The sequence below is a fragment of the Haliaeetus leucocephalus genome, unplaced genomic scaffold (assembly GCF_000737465.1).
Source record: "Haliaeetus leucocephalus isolate CR32 unplaced genomic scaffold, Haliaeetus_leucocephalus-4.0 Scaffold933, whole genome shotgun sequence".
Lineage (NCBI taxonomy): Eukaryota > Metazoa > Chordata > Aves > Accipitriformes > Accipitridae > Haliaeetus > Haliaeetus leucocephalus.
Genome location: NW_010973369.1, coordinates 123,695 through 141,323, shown reverse-complemented (window position 1 = coordinate 141,323; position 17,629 = coordinate 123,695). Strand labels below are relative to the sequence as shown.

Below are 17,629 nucleotides of genomic sequence, written 5' to 3'. Positions count from 1 at the left end.
GAAGCAACAAGAAATCTATGACTCTCTTAATTAGACTTGGTCCAGATTTTATCACTAACTGTTAATGAAATCATCCTATGGCACTCACTCAGTTTAAAAGCAGACCTCTGCTCCAAGTCTAAGTAAGTCAGTTGTATTTTTTTCTAACTCTTTGCATTCCTGCAACCTTGTCAGGTCTCGAAGTTGAGCTGGGTAAGGACCAAAGGGCAGAGCTGTGCTTGTGGGGGGGTATAATTTGAATGAGAGCATAGTCCCTTATCACGGCTCTTCATCAGAGTGTCCATGGTGTTCTGAAAGCAAAGATTGGTGACTAAACTGTAGTAAAGTAATTGCTTTCTAATTTCTAAATTCCCCTGCAGTTCCCCTTAGATTGTACATTGGTTTTCATACCCTAACTTTTTTCTGGTTTTGCTTTAGTTTTTGTGGTGGGTTTTTTTTTGTTTGGTTTGGGTTTTTTTATGGTCTACTAAACTTTTCTATTCAAGGGTTATTACCTTTCATTTCAGTTGGGGACTTGATTGGTTTGGTTCCTCCTTCCTTTTAGCTCCAGCCTCCTTGGGAAGACCTACAAAAACATACTGGCTCTTCTTCAGTTCTTATCGCTCATCTGTTTCGGGACATCTTTCATGCGTGGATGCATCTTGTTCTGCTCCCCATTTCTAGGGCATGAGCTCTGCATAAGGAGTATGTAAATTCTTCACAATGCTATTCATCCAGCCTGTTGCCTTTTAAAACCTGCGAGGGAAGTACAGAAAATCCAAACTTGTCCACTTTGCTAAACTTTTTTCTTTTCACTTCTAGGTCCTCCTGTTGAGCCCCTGGAGCCAACCAGGCCTTTACCGACTCTTCCTGTTCGCAGAATTCACTCCACTTCGGAAAGAAAACACGAGAGACAGCCAAGACCTCCTAGTCCTCCTCTGGGTGATAGGCCATCTCCTCCTGGCATGAAACCGAACATCTGTGATGGCAACTTTAATACCGTGGCTCTCTTTAGAGGAGAAATGTTTGTTTTCAAGGTACTAAGAATTCCTGCTTACCCATGAGTCTTTCTTTAGTTTTATTGCTGGAAAAGATTAATAGAAGTATAAGGTAGTGAGATTTGAAATGTCTGTGAAAATAGCTCTGTTCCTCTGAGGCTGATGAATGAACAATGTTTGTTAGAAGAATATGTAAGCAGATTGGCTCTGTAATATTTGGAAACAGTGCCTGATGTGATTCATAAAATGCCCAGGCAGCCTGTGCACCAAAACGTGAACTGGATGCACTGGCAGAGAATTCAGACACCATCAAGTTCAGAGAGGAGCCACCAGTAAAGCTGGAAAGCAATACTAGTACCTAACCAGGGGTTAAGCCAGAAGATGGCATGCATCAAACTATGGGCTTCAGGGAGCACTCAGCCTACCTGAAGCTCTTGGGGAGTTTGAGTCAGTCTTGCTTGTAAATTACAGCCAGGGATGAAAGAGAGGCTTTGCTCAATAATCCACATTAGAGTGCCTTGAATATGGAAATCCATGGTCCCATTCCCAAAATATCTGTAGCTTTCACTCTGTCCAATGGGTGTGAATGTGGAGAAGGATATATTGAAGATCATTAAATGGACAAAGCACATCAGTTGCAGAAAATGCCTGAACTGAAAATAGTTGAAGGCTGGGACAGTATCTGGGAGAAGTTTCACATCCCTGAGCATCCACTATGACTTTAACTAATGATCTCATATCTAAAGGGATATTTAATAACGCCTCTGTGTCTCTGGACGTTGTGTGCTTCACAGAGTCACCAGGTAATGTTAAGGCTGTATGGCTGTCCTGGGGTTTGATAGTTGAGCACCAGGACAAGTGTGACACCTCAGTGATGAGACATGCAGAGAGGTCACTCACAAATGAGTTCATAATGCTTATAACTGTGGACTTGCTTCCCCCTGCTCCTTTTTCCTCTCCTTCTTTCCACCCTTTTTCACAGCACCAGCAATGAACTTCTCACCCTTTTGGCTGCCATCTTCCCCACGAAGTGCTTCCCTCACTGGAGACAGTGTTGGGCTGGGTTGGAGCTGTCATCTGAACCAGGACTTCTGTCTTTAATGGTTACGGGGGCCTAGGCAGGGATTAGTAATGCTTGATGCTGGACGCCCAGCCTGATTTCACTGCAAGATAAAAATACTCAGTCTGAAGACGCTTCTGGTTTTCTCAGGATCGCTGGTTCTGGCGTCTGCGCAACAACCGAGTGCAGGAAGGATATCCCATGCAAATTGAGCAGTTCTGGAAAGGCCTCCCCGCAAAGATTGATGCAGCCTATGAGCGGTCTGATGGAAAATTTGTTTTCTTCAAAGGTACGGTACATTTCAGTACAAGCCTACCACACCTGCCTCACATCACACTCTTCTTTTATGGCGTGAAGATGGTGAAAACAGGTACCCTGCATCCTTGTCCTTTTCCAAGGGGACACTTCAGGCAGCCACTAATCCTTAAAATACAGTTTAGTGGGAGCTGGCCTCTGTATAAAGCTAATATGGATTAGTGGAAGTTGGCTTCCATGTGATAACAAGAAATAGCTCCTATTTCCCAGGGAGTGTCAGTCTCCTGCCAATCTCTTTGAACAAGTTTCAGCAGGGCATTAGGGCCCCTCCAGCTATAGGGCACTCCCAAATCACATTTCTGGACAATTGTCTCCTAAAGACAAAATGGCCAACATTGTGATGGGGCCCACATTAGCTGCTTGCACTGCGGCAGTGTCTGAACAGGATCCTGTTACTTGAGAGCAAGTTGTAAGCAAGGAAGAGTGGAAGGAAAGCATCGGCACATCCCTGTACAAAACCACAGTGCCTGGCTTTCTGAATTTATGTCTGCAGCTTCAGTCCCTCAGCTCAATAAACTATTGAAACTTGAGAAGGCTGAGGGAAAGGCAACAGAAATGATAAAAAAGTATGGGCTGACCTCCTGCAAGGAACCTCTCAGCCTGAATGAGGGATGACAAAGACAGGGTATGCCAGAAGTCTTTGAAATCATGACTGGCCTAGAGAAGGTAAATGGGACAGGGTTGTTTAACATCTCTTCCAAAACAGGAGCTGAGGAGCAGCAAATGAAGTCAGGAGGTTTCAGGTTCAAAATGAAGAGGAGAAGCAGCTTTTTCACATAATACCATTAAGCCTGGAAATCTTCAACATGCTGTGGTTCACTGTGGCTATTTTACATTTATATCAATTCAACTACTAATTAGGCAAATCTGTTTGTTGTTTGTGTCCCCATTCATCTCTAGGAGATAAATACTGGGTTTTTAAAGAAGTGACAGCAGAGCCAGGCTACCCACACAGTGTGGTGGAGCTGGGGAGCTGTCTGCCCCGGGAAGGCATCGACACGGCTCTGCGTTGGGAGCCGGTAGGCAAAACCTACTTCTTCAAAGGTGACAGGTACTGGAGGTACAACGAGGACAAGAGAGCAACAGACCCAGGATACCCAAAGCCCATCACCGTGTGGAGAGGAATCCCTCAGGCTCCACAGGGAGCTTTTATCAGCAAAGAAGGCTGTATGTATCTGCAGTCATTATGCCTGTTAGATCGGTAGTAGCTTGTCTACCTTGGGAGTTTGATTGTTGGATGTGGGGTGTTTTGGGTATTTCCTGAGCTAGGCATCAAGTCTCAGAAGTCCTAGGGTCATACTGGCACCTGCAAGCACTGGCAGTCTGGGAGCCTTCCTGACCTTCATCCCAACCCATAGACCTCCTCAACTCCTAATCCACATTATCATAATGCCAGTTGTGGGGGATGGGAAGGCAACTTTTTCTGGTTTTGCTGCCACAACAGTCCCTACCCAAGTTTTCCTGGGCCCTGATTGTGAGGATGCCATAACTTACATTTTCCTCCTAGTTTCTTACCTGCAGCTAGCTCAGTCACTCTGTTACAGGCTCCAACCCGCCTGATGTACTTTTGTCGTGGTTTAACCCCAGCCAGCAACTAAGCACCACACAGCCGCTCACTCACTCCCCCCCCCATCCAGTGGGATGGGGGAGAAAATCGGGAAAAAGAAGTAAAACTCGTGGGTTGAGATAAGAACGGTTTAATAGAACAGAAAAGAAGAAACTAATAATGATAATGATAACACTAATAAAATGACAACAGTAGTAATAAAAGGATCGGAATGTACAAATGATGCGCAGGGCAATTGCTCACCACCCGCCGACCGACACCCAGCCAGTCCCTGAGCAGCAATTCCCTGCCCCCCACTTCCCAGTTCCTAAACTAAATGGGACGTCACATGGTATGGAATACACTGTTGGCCAGTTTGGGTCAGGTGCCCTGGCTGTGTCCTGTGCCAACTTCTTGTGCCCCTCCAGCTTTCTCGCTGGCTGGGCATGAGAAGCTGAAAAATACTTGACATTAGTCTAAACACTACTGAGCAACAACTGAAAACATCAGTGTTATCAACATTCTTATACTGAACTCAAAACATAGCACTGTACCAGCTACTAGGAAGACAGTTAACTCTATCCCAGCTGAAACCAGGACAACTTTGAAGTTAGCTGTGCTCTGAGTAGGGGGTTGGACCTCCAGAGGCTCCTTCCAACACATTTCTTTCTTCCAATTTGAAGATTTCTTCCTCTTCATCCAGTTGTGGAAAGAACTAACACAAGGGGCTTGTGCCATTGAGGCCATGTTTAAATTTGGGGCTGCGGTGTGAGACGAGGGCTGTAGGGCTGGGCTACGCTGGAGGACTGCAGTAAGAGCCAGCCAAGCTGGAGGACAGATGCAGGAGACCCAATGCTTACACCACTGTTCCCTTCCCCTTTTTCACTTGAGCATGATTAGAAAAGGAGGCACATAGCATAAACTATTATGCTTTTATTAGCAGCAGGACAAGACTGCTCCTTAACAAAAGCCAAATATTCTGGATTCTGTGGCCATAAGGACTCTTTCAGCACCTGCTCTCTCAGGCTGGGTGAACACAAACCTTAAGTATTCTTCCAAACACTGTCGCATCCAGGCACGCACTGTCATTCTGCAGATTATGTTAATTGCTCGGTAATGACAAGCACATCTTTACAGATGCTTTAGTAAAAAATAACTCACTGCAGAATGCTTACTTTAAAGTTAGTGGTTTGTTTTTTTTATTCACAGCTTGTCTTGGCCAAGGGGAATGGTGCTCTGTGGGCAACATTGCACCCACAAGCCAGGGTTATGGCTTCTCCTTTAAATCCTAGCTCCAAAACCACCTTCACTTTTCAATGGTTTTGGAATGCCCTGGATGAATGTGTTTTATTGTCCCAGGCAGCTACCACCTCCAGCCTTTCAGGCTCTCTGCACATCCTCACACAAGCACAGCTCATCAAGTTGGAAATGATGTGGTGAGAAATATTCTCTGTTTTGTCTCCTAGTTTATACCTACTTTTACAAAGGGAAGGAGTATTGGAAGTTCGATAACCAGAGGCTGAGCGTGGAGCCAGGCTACCCCAGGTCAATCCTCAAAGACTGGATGGGCTGTAACCAGAAGGATGTTGAACGAAGCAAAGACAGACGCCTCCCCCACGACGACGTGGATATTATGGTGACAATAAACGATGTGCCTAGCACTGTAAATGCAATCGCAGTTGTGATCCCTTGCATTTTGTCTCTGTGTATCCTTGTCTTGGTATACACGATCTTCCAGTTTAAAAACAAAGAGGTGCAGCAAAATGTTGTGTATTACAAAAGACCTGTGCAGGAATGGGTATGACACAGCCTGCTGCACATTTCAACTCATTGATCTGATGAGGACTATGGACAAAAAAAACCAAAAGAAAAAAAATGCATTCGGAAGCCTACCAAACAAAACTACTTCAGTGACCTACAAGTTTTGGACAGCCTGGGACTGAAAGAAGCAGGAAAAATGGAAAAAATACAGGCAGCCTTGCAGCGTGGAGCCTCTTCCCTTCTTACTGCCTCAGTCATGTGTTAGTCTTGGTGTGCCATCTGCCACAGGCTCACTCTGCTAACATCAGAGTCTTCAAGACAGGTTTCAACTGACCTGGGAAACTTCCTTCAGTTCCCTACACCAGTGCTCCCTGTTAAACCCAGCATTCTCCAGTGTAGCTAAACCACCTCTGAACAGAACCATTTTTTTAATAGCTGTCTCATAAATGAATTACAATCATGAAATCTATGAACAGGAACAATTCAGTATCATAAGCAGAAGACATTCTGATACTGAACCATTCTAAAAGATCTTCTTAGTTTATTACAAAATCCAGGGAATTACCTGGATACAATTTTCCAATACCTGCTGGTCAGATGTTTTGTACATTCATAACTAATGAACGCTGCCACTCAGCACAGTGCATGAGGAACCACTAAGCACTCAAAGAGGTAAACAAGTGCAGAGCAGAAGCTCAAGAAGCACCAAACCAGACACCATAATGTTACCTGGCAACATCAAGCCCTAGATTGGGACAATCTGAAGACACAGTAATTGGGTCTAAAAAAAACCAATCATCATGGGAATACATGTTTTTGTTTTGGGAGCCATTCATGAAAGAAATATTCAAATGTCATATGATCTTGTTTTAAGCTCCCATCAGCAAGAAACAATGAACCAATGGTTACTGATACACTGAAAAATATGTATAGATGTAGACTGCACTCTGCCCCTCTTAAGATGCTGGGAAAAGATGAATTGTTGTTATGTGGCATGTATAACTAGATTGTGGAATTTGTATGTTGGGTTTCAGGAGAATGGAAATGTTTGTTTGGAGTGAGATTGTCATTATATTTTGCTGAAATAGTCAAGATACAGTAAGAATTAGGCCTGTTTATAAAACTAAATCCAATCCCTGTAGATGTTACAAACATTGTATGCCTTTGAAATTTGTTTTTTTGTTTTTGCTCACTTCTTCACAGGCAAGTATTTGGCAAGGACCAAAGGAAGCACGACACACAGTAGAACGAGTTCATCACTAGCCACATTTGACCAAGACATAAAAATCAGGTAAAGGCTAGATAAATATCTGAACTTTCAGCTAGTAACTTTTCAGAAGTCTTTTCCTACAACAGTAGCTTCTGCTTATCCCTCTTACAGTTGTGAATGGTTTAGGATGCTGTGTCCTAACCACAAACTTTGTCTGTTTTGTTGTTGATGCCGATATTTCTACCATGTTAAATAAGAGTGGAAGAAGAGTTTCTTGCATTGCAATGTAATGGTGAAGTCCAGCCCTGTACAGAAGCGCCATTCATGTAAGCATATGAACTCCTTTGCACACTGACTATAAGGAATAGGTGATTAGCGTAAGCGTTCTGCCTATAACTGAATTTTATTCAGTGCAATGGAAGTGCAATGCACAGAATGTCCAGTCAGTATAGAAAAAGTATAGCTTTATAATGTCAGCTATGAAAAAAAATCCAAGGATGACAAACATGCTAAAAATATTCTTAATTACAATGATGAGGAATGAAGAAGCAGAAAGATTGTTAGCATTCTGAATTTCTAACTAGTGCTCAAATATTGCTATGGTGAAGCAGGATAGAAAAATAGATACTTCTGGCGAAGCCCACTAAGACTGCATAACATGTGGTCTCAAACTGTATTTTGTCCTTCATAATTGATTTCCATAGCCAAGCTGTTTATTGTGTTTAAACATTAAAAAAATACTACAACCATATTACAAATTAAGTGAGAAGCTAGTAGATGCAAAACTTTGAATTTTAGTGAAAAAAAAAGTGATAATGCCTCATGATGGGTGAAGGAGTGCAAAGGACCAAATGAAATCAGAGCTACTAATTAGGACACCCCCCCTACATGCTACTCTGTACGTTGCTATGTGTACTATATATGTGGTAGAATGCACACTATGAACACCACAGCCACATGGCACATCAAACTCATCTGTACGCTGCCATCTCTTCTGGGACTGTGACAGCCCAAACCTTTGAGCAACTTCCAACAGCCATCATTAAAAAAAAAAAAAAAAACAAAACAACCAAACTAGAGAAATGTCTGGTTTTGTTTGTATTTTTTTCGTCCTGCCCAAAGGTAGGAGGTTTGGTCTGTTCATAACCCTACACTGAGTAACAAGCTGTACAGGCAGCACAATGCCTGAGTCTGACAGCTGCGTATTGCCTTGCAGAGCCCGGCCCCCCCCTCCCCCCGCAATAAGGCAAGCCACTTGCCCTATATTGCCAAAATTCAGCCTTCCTCAAAGACCTACTGCTTCAAAGAAACAGAGAAAAGGCACCAAACTATTTCTAACTGCTTTGTAACTGGCTCCTGGTGCAGATGTTACATATCTGAGCTTTCCAGGGCTGTGAGGTATTTGTGTAGGTGTTTAAGGGGCTGAGAAACAGCCCTCTGCAGTTACACGTGTTGGCGCTGGGACAGGTAGCTGAGCAGCTGACCCACTTCCCCCAAGTACAATCCCATTCATGCTGCTATCATGTCTCTTTTGTTAAGATTAGCACCCATGCCATCCTGTGGTGACCTAGATCCAGGCACAAACATCAGTATTCGTGTAAGGGATTCTTCATATTCCCACACCCGAGCTCTTTGCTGGGATCCTGTATTATGCTACAGAAACACAGCACCTGATCAGCAGATTATCGACTCGGTCTGCCTCCCATCAGCATGGCTAAAGCACCTCCACGGACAGGTGGCCATGTTCTACTTCCTGTCCAGAAATGCAGCCCCAGGACATGCTGCCACCACAGAGGAGCAGGGAACAGCAGTGCTGCTTCGACTAATCCCACAAGCAAAAGGCTCTTCTAGGTGTGCCCCTGGCACAATACACACCACCCTGCAGTACGGGCCACTTGTATAGCCGGAGGGGAGTCCTGGCACACCTCTACCTTGAGCACAGCAGTTGCAGCCCCTGCATCAAGCAGCCCACTACATACACTATATTGCACTTGACCTTCTACTTTTTTTTTTTTCTCCCTTCATTTTTTGACCACTTTGAATAATTTCATCAACAGTAAAGTAGGCTCATTTTTCCAAGCAAGTTAGAAATGTGCTGGGATACACAATCACGACAGTCAGAACAGAGGTGGTTCTCTACCATTAGAGTGATTAGTTGTTCCTAACATATAATTAGTCATTAAACCTCAAGGGGATCTCCCATCTCACATCATGAGGACTCAGGTTTTTAAAAACCTGTGAAGGATCCTGACAAAACTTTCTGGACATTAGAGCATGCTATGGCAGCCAAAGCTACACACCCTATGACTTCTTCACTGAACCTTGAGCTGCGAGACATTCATTCCTCCCTCAAAACTCCCGGAGAACTCTTCTCTATCCTGTCACATTCATCCCAGAGCTTGATTCCAACCTTTCTCATACCAGCAGACTTACTTGTCCAGCACAGCTGGAGTAAGCTATAGTTCCTCAGATCATTCCTACAACCCTTTGTAATACCTGAAGTCACGTGCTGCCTTCCACTGCCCGATAGCAAAGGTGATCTATAGCCATTGTATATAACCCACAGCCTCAGTTCAGCAATTTCATTTTTAAGAATCCTGAGAACCCATAGTAGCAATACCCAGCACTGGGGACATATGACTTTATTTCACTGACTGTTCCTTAACACCTTTTGGCATTGCCACTGGAGAGTGCCACCTTTGAGATAAAGAACATAAAAAGGGTCAGCCAAGTGTTGCACAGTGCTTTAAGTGCCTTGAGCTGTGTAATGCCAAGGGCCTGCCACCTGTAATTCTGCCATTCTGTAACCCTTCACCCAAGCTGTCATTTCTCCCTTACTGTTTCATGGTCTCATCCTCCTGGCCCTGCACCTGCAAGCTCTGACACTCCTAGGCAGGTTCTCATGGGAAGTAACCAGCAATAGCATCTCACTCCTTTCCCCTGGCTTCTTTCGGAGTTTTTAGTTTACAGAAGAACCAAAATTTCATGAACAACAAAGAAAATAAGCATTACCCAAAAATATGTATTTGCAGAAAAGCTTGGCAACCACTGTGCAACACTTGCATCTAATCTACACATAGTACTCCATATAAAGATGTGCCATGGATTTACAGATAATGATGTGTTGTTTGGGCTTTCTTTTCCTAATTAACTCCAAACATTCAGTTTGCCTTTTTGACTGTTATTGAAGACTGAGCATGTCTTTATTCAAATACTTACCCTCAGGCCAAGAATTTGCTCTTGCACTGCTCAGAGTTCATCACTACAGGTGTGAAATTTGGATTCTTAACTACAACATGCTTCACTTCATGTTCAGCTGCACTGAATTTACCTTTCTATCAATGCATCAGTCAGTCCTCATCCTTACTAGTCAGAATAAGTCAGTATGGGCAAACTTTCCTGCGCTAATCCACTGCCTTTCCTAAACAGGACACAATAACACTGAACATCGTGGCTCCCAGAAGAGCTCCTGGAAAATCTAACTATTTACTCTGAGTTTTTCCCCCCATCCTCAAGCACGTAAAAGGGCTTCCATCTCATTCCATGGGATCACTCACCCAGGGTCCTTAAAAGCCTGTGGCACAAAAAACAGCCAAATGCCTTTTGGAAATACAAATACCATTGCAACAGACCTCCTCCATACCCCTGTGGACTCAGTCAAAGCACTCCACAGGTCTTGTAAGACATGACTTGCCATTAAAACACAAAGTTTATACTCTCTCATGGTATCATGTATCCACGTTTCTACTAATTCCATTCTTTATTATAGTTTCTGTTTTCCTTGTACATAGGTCCAGTTTACTAGTTCAGAATTCCCACAAACCCTTGTTGAGAACAGGTATCACATTTGCCACGCTCCAGTTCCCAAGCTTCAATGCAACTTTTTGTAAGGCTCACAACCACAGTTAGCAATACCCTATTTTGCTGTCTGTCTCTCATCCTCTTTGGCATATCACAACCCCCAACACTCTAACAGTATCTTTCCTATTTAAGGATTTGGACTACACAGAGACTTGATTATTTTTCTTGTTTACCTCTAAGCAATTTTTAACACATAAGACACAATCAAGATCACCAATATAAACCAGGATTCCTGCCTACCAACCGGAATGAAAAAAAAACAAGTTACAGAAGTTGCAGAGGAAAAGTTCAGCCTTACTTATTTCACACTTGACAAATACATGCTAACACCGATAGCAATAGTCAGACTCTGCCATTTATACCCAAGAACAGAACCCTGTGAGGTGGCCAAAGGAAAGCAGCTTCTCACGCTAAATACTGAGATATGTTAAGAGGAGGAGACCTGGAGTCAGTTCCAAGAAAGGTAGTCCACTGTATCGAAAGGGCCATAAACACCAAAAATTGTTAGCCGTAGTAGCAAGGAGCCATGAGCTGCTTACAGGCTTCCCTAATGGCAGAAGATGAGCTGTCTGGAAATGGCAGCCCCTGGCTCAGTTACCATTCTAGACAGACCGGATGGCAGGACTCTTATGATCAGAGAAGATCCTTTGGCAATCTTCATTTAAATAAAGTTTAAGGTGCAACCTTTAATCAACCAAAAGTTATAAAACTTTCCCTAAACATCCAGACAGTGAAACAAAAATGGAAGTTGCCAAGACCAAAAAAAAGAGCTCTGCCCACACTGCCTTCAGCACAGCACTCCTCAAGAGAACCCAGCTGAGAGTGATGCAGTGGTGTAGAAGCAAGCAAGGAGCTTCCACATACCCTTAGGATGAGAAGTGGAGGCATTTCTATGCCTTCAGTAAACCTTTAACAGGCAAGCAAAAGAAAAGCAACTGAAATGAGAGATCTGTGAGCAACAGCTCTGTTCAGAAGCAAATTACTATCTTCTACCTGAAAGCAGTATCTACAGCTCCTTTTTGTTATCATCACTCCCTGACAAGGGCAGAGCTCTTAATTAGCAAGCTCGCAAACCTGTAACATCTGACTGGGGTAACTGGTTAGAACTGTGTTACTTAACCTTTGTCTCCAAGACTACTCAAGATGAGGTGGTTTAAATCTTTTTTGATTTGCTGACTTCTAAGAGTTTCCCAGCGTAGGTGGCTAACGCCTGTAGAACAAATTTAAGCCCACTGGCAATAGCATGCTTTTCTAGGCTGTCTCTGGCAGATGCCTCAGAAGCAGCACACATGCCACCAGGCATCTGCAGACAACAGATCAAATACCACTGTTCCAGAGGCAGTCACACACTGTTGCTGTCAGAAGCCCCTGGACTGAATTTGAGAAACTCTGGTTTTAATCACAGCTGATCACTTCAGAATCACCGGCCCTGTGGGATTAGCTGCAAGTCAGGGCAAGAGAGCAGGTGATGACTTCTGAATTATTCTGTGGCAAGTAAACTACTGTATTTTTGGTATTGGACATACAAGGGACAAGTCTATCTACAGCAGAAACACCACTCTAGCAAGAGTATGGAATGAGAGGGCAGTGCCATATATGTGCTGAAACAGACCGCTGTGCAGCAGAACACTGATGCATTATTTAAGGCAAAATAATCTCTAGTGATCAATATCCAAGTGCCACAAGAGTAAATATTGTGTGCTAATTTGAGGGGCCCAGTCAGCATCACAAAACGAGAAAGCACAGCTGAAGAACTGGAAAACGTCAGCAGAGGGATAGAGAGCATTCCTTATTTGTAACTTAAGTGTGTTATTTGTCATTTTTTATAATAATATTTAGTTTATAAAACACTACAAAAAGTTGGGTTTGTAGCCTCTTCCTTGGGCGAGGCCTGCAGAAACAACATCAGAAGGTCTAGATGTCTGTAATCCGAAGCGCAGCTTGACACTTCACTCCTTAGGAACTTTCTGGAAAGTAGGAACCATCACTGCTCATGTCAAGCTAAAAAGACAAAACAGAAAGGAGATTTAGCAGACAAGTACCAGAGAGTGCAGAAGGCATTTCAAAACGCCAGTACAGTCACCAATTACAAAGGCCCAGTAGAAATTTCCCTTCCTAGAACATAAGGGCCTGTGAAAAGAGGGAAGCAGACCTAGCGGCTGCTAACAGCCAGCCATAAGAACAGACTTGTCAAGCTGGCAAAGGCAAAATATACACTCAGCCTGGTCTAGGTAGTTATCAAAAGGTCAGAGCAAGTTTAATTATGGCTCTGTTACACTCAGAGACATCAAGCCTTTATACAGGAACTGTAAAGAAGCAGCAAAGAACTCTTTCATTCAAGGAATTCCTTATTCTTACAATAACTGAGAACTCAGCACCACAGCAATGATCGTAAGAGTTGTAATCAAATGAAAGCCCAAATGAAATTCGCATAGGACATTCATCTATATGTATGCCTAAACCTTGTAAAAAAATTTGCACACATTAATGAATGGGGAAGGTCCTATATCACTACCACTCCGGGCAGAAAACAAGAAAACTTGCCTCTCATTAAAAGGTAACTTGGGACAAAGCCATTGACAAAAAGGCTTGGAAAAAAAAAATTAAGGCAGCAGCAGACAAGCTCCGAAGTCTTTTTGTCTCCAGAAATGGTTGTAGCAGGCATTTGAAATAATTTTATGGCTTACAACAATCAAAAAACAAAGATGTCAAACAAAGTCAATGGCATTTTAACTTTTAAAACAAGATTTGTTGTTGAAATCCATTCATGCCACAGCTAAGCATTGAAGAGCTAAGAAAAAAAGGTATCTGAAAGTTGAAATGGATACCATTTCTCACAAAAAGTATTATAACTGCAACAAAACCCCTTACACTTTCCATACAGGACTAAGCCAGCTCATCAGCTACAAGGGAACAAACCCTTCTGCAATGAGGTAATTGTTGTCAGTAACCCAAAAAAAGGAAAGAGGAAGTAAAAAAAAAAAATCAAAAATAAAAAAATAAAAAGATAAATCAATTGTGAAAACAGCTAGTTTTATAGTAAGATCTTGCCGGTTTTGATCGTGATTATACACAGACCTGGATCCTCCTTACCTGTCAATCAAGGAATCTCTCATGTTGGTAGCAATGGTACTTGGCTGAGCTTCGTTCAGCCTGAAGATACTCTCAATGACAGAGAGCTCAGTGCTGGTTGTATCCAGTCCACAGAAGGCACACCAGTCATTTACAACCATTCCTGCTGCAATGACCTCACTGCCACGATTCACTGTTCCAGCCTAGCAAAACCAAAGCAGCAAGAGTTAACAGGGTGTGCTGACAGTAACACATTTTATTATGCATCCTTATTACAGATCTTTAGTGGAGGGCCTCAACTCACACTCCTGAAAAGATTAAAGCTTCTGCCATCAACAAAGTTATAAAGATTTCAGATAAAAAGGTTAATGGACAGCCTTTGATCTCTGGAGAGGAAATTGTGTGACATTCAGTGAAATAAAATCTATCAAGTAGGAAGCATAAAGTCACAGCAATCATGAAATTCACAAACCCAACTGACCAGGCACAGGATTTTATTACTTAATTTTTTTAAACACTGCCTTTGGCCAAAGCACAGACAATCTCATTCTGTATGAATCAATCAGCAAAACTTGCATAATCCCAGCAGAGAAATGTTTCAGAAGCAAACTGAAGGTGCTAAGCAGCTTATTCAAACTCAGAAAAGACAGGGAAAATGTCTCAGAAGACTTGCCCCATTAAAGTCTTCTCATCTCCCCCTTGGAACAGCTCTGCAGAGAAAACAGTATCTAGGAGCCCATTAGATACAGAAACATTAAAACTGAGAACTGGGTTGGAAGGGAATGGCAAGAGAAAACACAAACCCCAAATGCCTTACCACGAGTGGGACCTGCAGCAACGAAGACAGTTCATCCTGATCATCAATTGAAGTTTTGGGGTGCACAATTCCTCCTTGGTTACTAAAAACACAGTAGCTTCCTACCAGCACCTGATCTGCTACCGTTTGTCTGAAAACCTCAACCTTCAGTACATCTGCCAAGATCTCTTCTGTCTCCTGCAAATAGAAAGAGAGAATAAAGTGTTCAGCAAAACAGTATCATAGAATTTGAAGTCAAGCTATTCTTGCACGCAACCATCAGCTGGGATCCTCCCCTTCGAAAGCCTGCCCACACTTTCACAATCCATTGCAATCCAATTATTATAAAATGCTTACTCACCCTCTATACTCCACTCCAGGTGTTTCCAGTTACCTGTGCATACTGAGTTGGGCCACTATAACTAAACACAACACCATGCCTTCACTGAGAAATGATCTTCTTCCCCTCCTTCTGAAGGATGTTGGCAGTACATCAGTTGTGTCGATACCTGTTCTATGGGCATTCCCTATGAACCAGCCCTCTTTTGTCCCAGACCACTGGGACAAAATTGTCTTATCCTTCCCTATAACTCCAAGAACTTCCTTCCCCTCCAGGTTTTCACTGGACTCTCTGGCCATCTTATGTTATTTTTTACACTTATTTAAAACATAATATGCTGCAAAGACCATTACCTTCCCCCCACCCCCCCCTTTTTCTTTTTTTCCTTTGCACTCCTAACATCAGCTCCCATTTCTTCATCACCTTTAGCACAAACTGAAAGCAAACACTGTAAGGACCTTCACTACCTGTAGCCACACAACACACCTCTCTCTAATGCTATTAAGATACCAGTTCTCAAACATAAAGTAGCAGCAACTTTGTCTGCTCTGCCCTTATTTTAAACTTTCATACAAGAACCTTCCATTTTACTTTCACCCCTCTGTACACATGCACACCACCACATCCATGGCCTCTTTCAACTATTACAAACTTCACCTAGCTCAGCAGTAGCTTGTAACTACTGCTGTAGTCCTGACTAAACTCTTCTTTATGCTTTCTTTATTATACTCATGTATACTCTTTTTTTCATTCAATTTTACATTCACAAAGCAAATTGCACCCAGCAATATACTTCCATATCCCACTCCTTCCCTTCTGCAACGAGCATTCACTACAGCACACTGACCATGCTGAGGGCACACACTATACAGAGTCCACATCCACAAATACAGATAAAACAGGAAAAGAGGCAGATCAACTAAAACCAAGTCAGAAGTCCAAAAACCAATTTTGAGGCTTCTCTCTTGAGAAGAAAGAAACATGAGGCAGCACAGCCTCCTACGTGGTGTTAGCTCAGCTGTTAGCATAGGTCTTCTGATCCCCATGCTAGATATAGCAATCCTCAACAACTGCAAACCCAAACTGCAGCTTGGCAATCATTTTACATGCAGCCACTATGAATTTAAAAGTGTTACAGAGCCATATACCCTGTCAAGATCTGGATGAACAAGAGCTACATAGTCATTGCAGGTAGTGACATTGCCCAGTGCTGATAGACGCTCTTCCACTCGTTGAATTCGTACAGAATCTGGAAGACTATTACGGATATGTTGAAGCTCTTGGTCTGTTGTACTACTTGGGACCAACAGTCCATGTCTGTTTCCTAAAATGACAAAAAAACCGCAACAGAACAAAAACAAAAGAGAGAGAAAAGAAGAAAAGAATGTTTCCACAGAGCTTCCTACTTTCCTGATGTTCATATAGTGCCTTGAATTGCCCAAGCCCAGAGAATTCAGCCCAAGAGAAATAACCTTACCATTTAAAAATAACACAGTACCACAGGTAAGGGAAAACCAGGATGAAGCACAGACTTATCTCAGAGTAGAAATGGGTGAATGGCACCATCTTTAATCACTTCTCTTTTTCAACAGAACTAAAGGAAGCCTAAGGTTCCCAATAAAACACTTGGACTAGGAATTTCCCCTATAGATGCCAATTGCCCCACAAAATGTACAGATGTTGCTTGTTTGCATTACTTTACTGTGGCAAAGCAGTAAGATGGGATGGACAAAGACATTCTTTTCACAGGAACAAAACTCAAGCAAGAAGTTTGTCGGACTGAATAGGGTCTCACTAGCCAGAGACAGATGAAAGACTTTTCTTTGACTTTCACATTTGTTAATGCCTCCCCTCTCCCCGGGGTCTGCCCCTCCAGTGCTGGCGCTGAAACATTAACCTTAAGAAAAATGAAACTCCTCCCAGTTTATCAGAAAGTAGACTTACGTGTGTCTTTAGCCCATCTTCAAGCCCTGAGAGGCAAACACTCCCCACTACCCCAGTTCTTTGTTACTGGGGGAGTTTTAGTTTTTTCGATTTTCACTTCTCCTCTTCACACACTTGAAGCATTAAAATAAAACAGCTGAGGACGAGGGGTGCTGCCCGTTGGACCCCCCTGCCACAGTCACACCCACAGTATGTCACAGCGCGCACCACCCGAATTCGGAACTGTTTTCCCGTTTCCACCGGAGCCCCTCCAGGGCTCTTCTCGCCCCGAGGCCCCGGCCGGGCCCCAGTTCTGGGGGAGAAGGGCCGCCCCGTCACCTACCCACACACATTCTGCCGATGATGCGGCAGCCGGCGATGGAGGCGTGCACCACCGGGATGGTCCCGAAGAGCTCCCCCTCGAAGACGCTGCAAGGAGAAAGCGCCGTTAGGGTACTGCCGTGGGGCTGAGCGAGGCGGCGGCGGCAGCCGGGCCGGGCCCTCGGGGCTCCCTCACCTGTAGAAGTTCTCGGAGCCGCCGATGGCCACAAGGCAGTAGGCGTTGGTGAGCTTAGCGAAGCAGCCCAACTCGTTGTTGTTCTCGAAGCTGGCGCGGACAGCCATGGCCGGGCGGGGACGGACCCTGCGGCGGGGAGAGACCCAACCGGCAACGGCCGCCGCAGCCTCTGCCGGACGCACGCGGCCTCCCCGCTTCCGGCGGCGGCGGGCGGAAGGCGCGGGGCAGAGCGGCCCCGGCCGCGCCTGGCG

The 17,629-nt window shown here is 43.8% G+C and overlaps 2 protein-coding genes across 2 annotated transcripts in view; one reads left to right on the top strand and one right to left on the bottom strand.

The window, feature by feature from the left end:
- MMP24 (matrix metallopeptidase 24 (membrane-inserted)) overlaps positions 1–7,599 on the top strand; it is a 45,464-nt gene extending 37,865 nt beyond the window's left edge. The window contains exons 5-8 of the mRNA XM_010584038.1: positions 802–1,016; positions 2,188–2,326; positions 3,253–3,519; positions 5,365–7,599. Of these exons, the coding sequence (XP_010582340.1) occupies positions 802–1,016; positions 2,188–2,326; positions 3,253–3,519; positions 5,365–5,702 (959 nt within the window). The 3' untranslated portion in view covers positions 5,703–7,599. The remainder of the gene's footprint in view (positions 1–801; positions 1,017–2,187; positions 2,327–3,252; positions 3,520–5,364) is intronic.
- Positions 7,600–8,065: 466 nt separating this feature from the next.
- EIF6 (eukaryotic translation initiation factor 6) lies at positions 8,066–17,546 on the bottom strand. The gene is made up of 6 exons (XM_010584037.1): positions 17,379–17,546; positions 17,205–17,290; positions 16,087–16,262; positions 14,620–14,796; positions 13,824–14,005; positions 8,066–12,731 (listed from the first exon to the last, which is right to left on the bottom strand). Exons 1-6 carry the CDS (start codon positions 17,483–17,485, stop codon positions 12,722–12,724), a joined length of 738 nt encoding a protein of 245 aa, XP_010582339.1. The 5' UTR covers positions 17,486–17,546; the 3' UTR covers positions 8,066–12,721.
- Between the last annotated feature and the right edge of the window lie 83 nt (positions 17,547–17,629).

Bases quoted from the DNA above. Each gene is read 5' to 3' on its own strand.
- EIF6 (XM_010584037.1), bottom strand. From the start codon at position 17,485: ATGGCTGTCCGCGCCAGCTTCGAGAACAACAACGAGTTGGGCTGCTTC. The intron at 17,291-17,378 runs GTGAGGGAGCCC...TTCTCCTTGCAG, and splicing joins GGCTCCGAGAACTTCTACAG to CGTCTTCGAGGGGGAGCTCT. The intron at 14,797-16,086 runs GTATATGGCTCT...TTCTATTTGCAG, and splicing joins TTCATCCAGATCTTGACAGG to GAGACAGAAGAGATCTTGGC.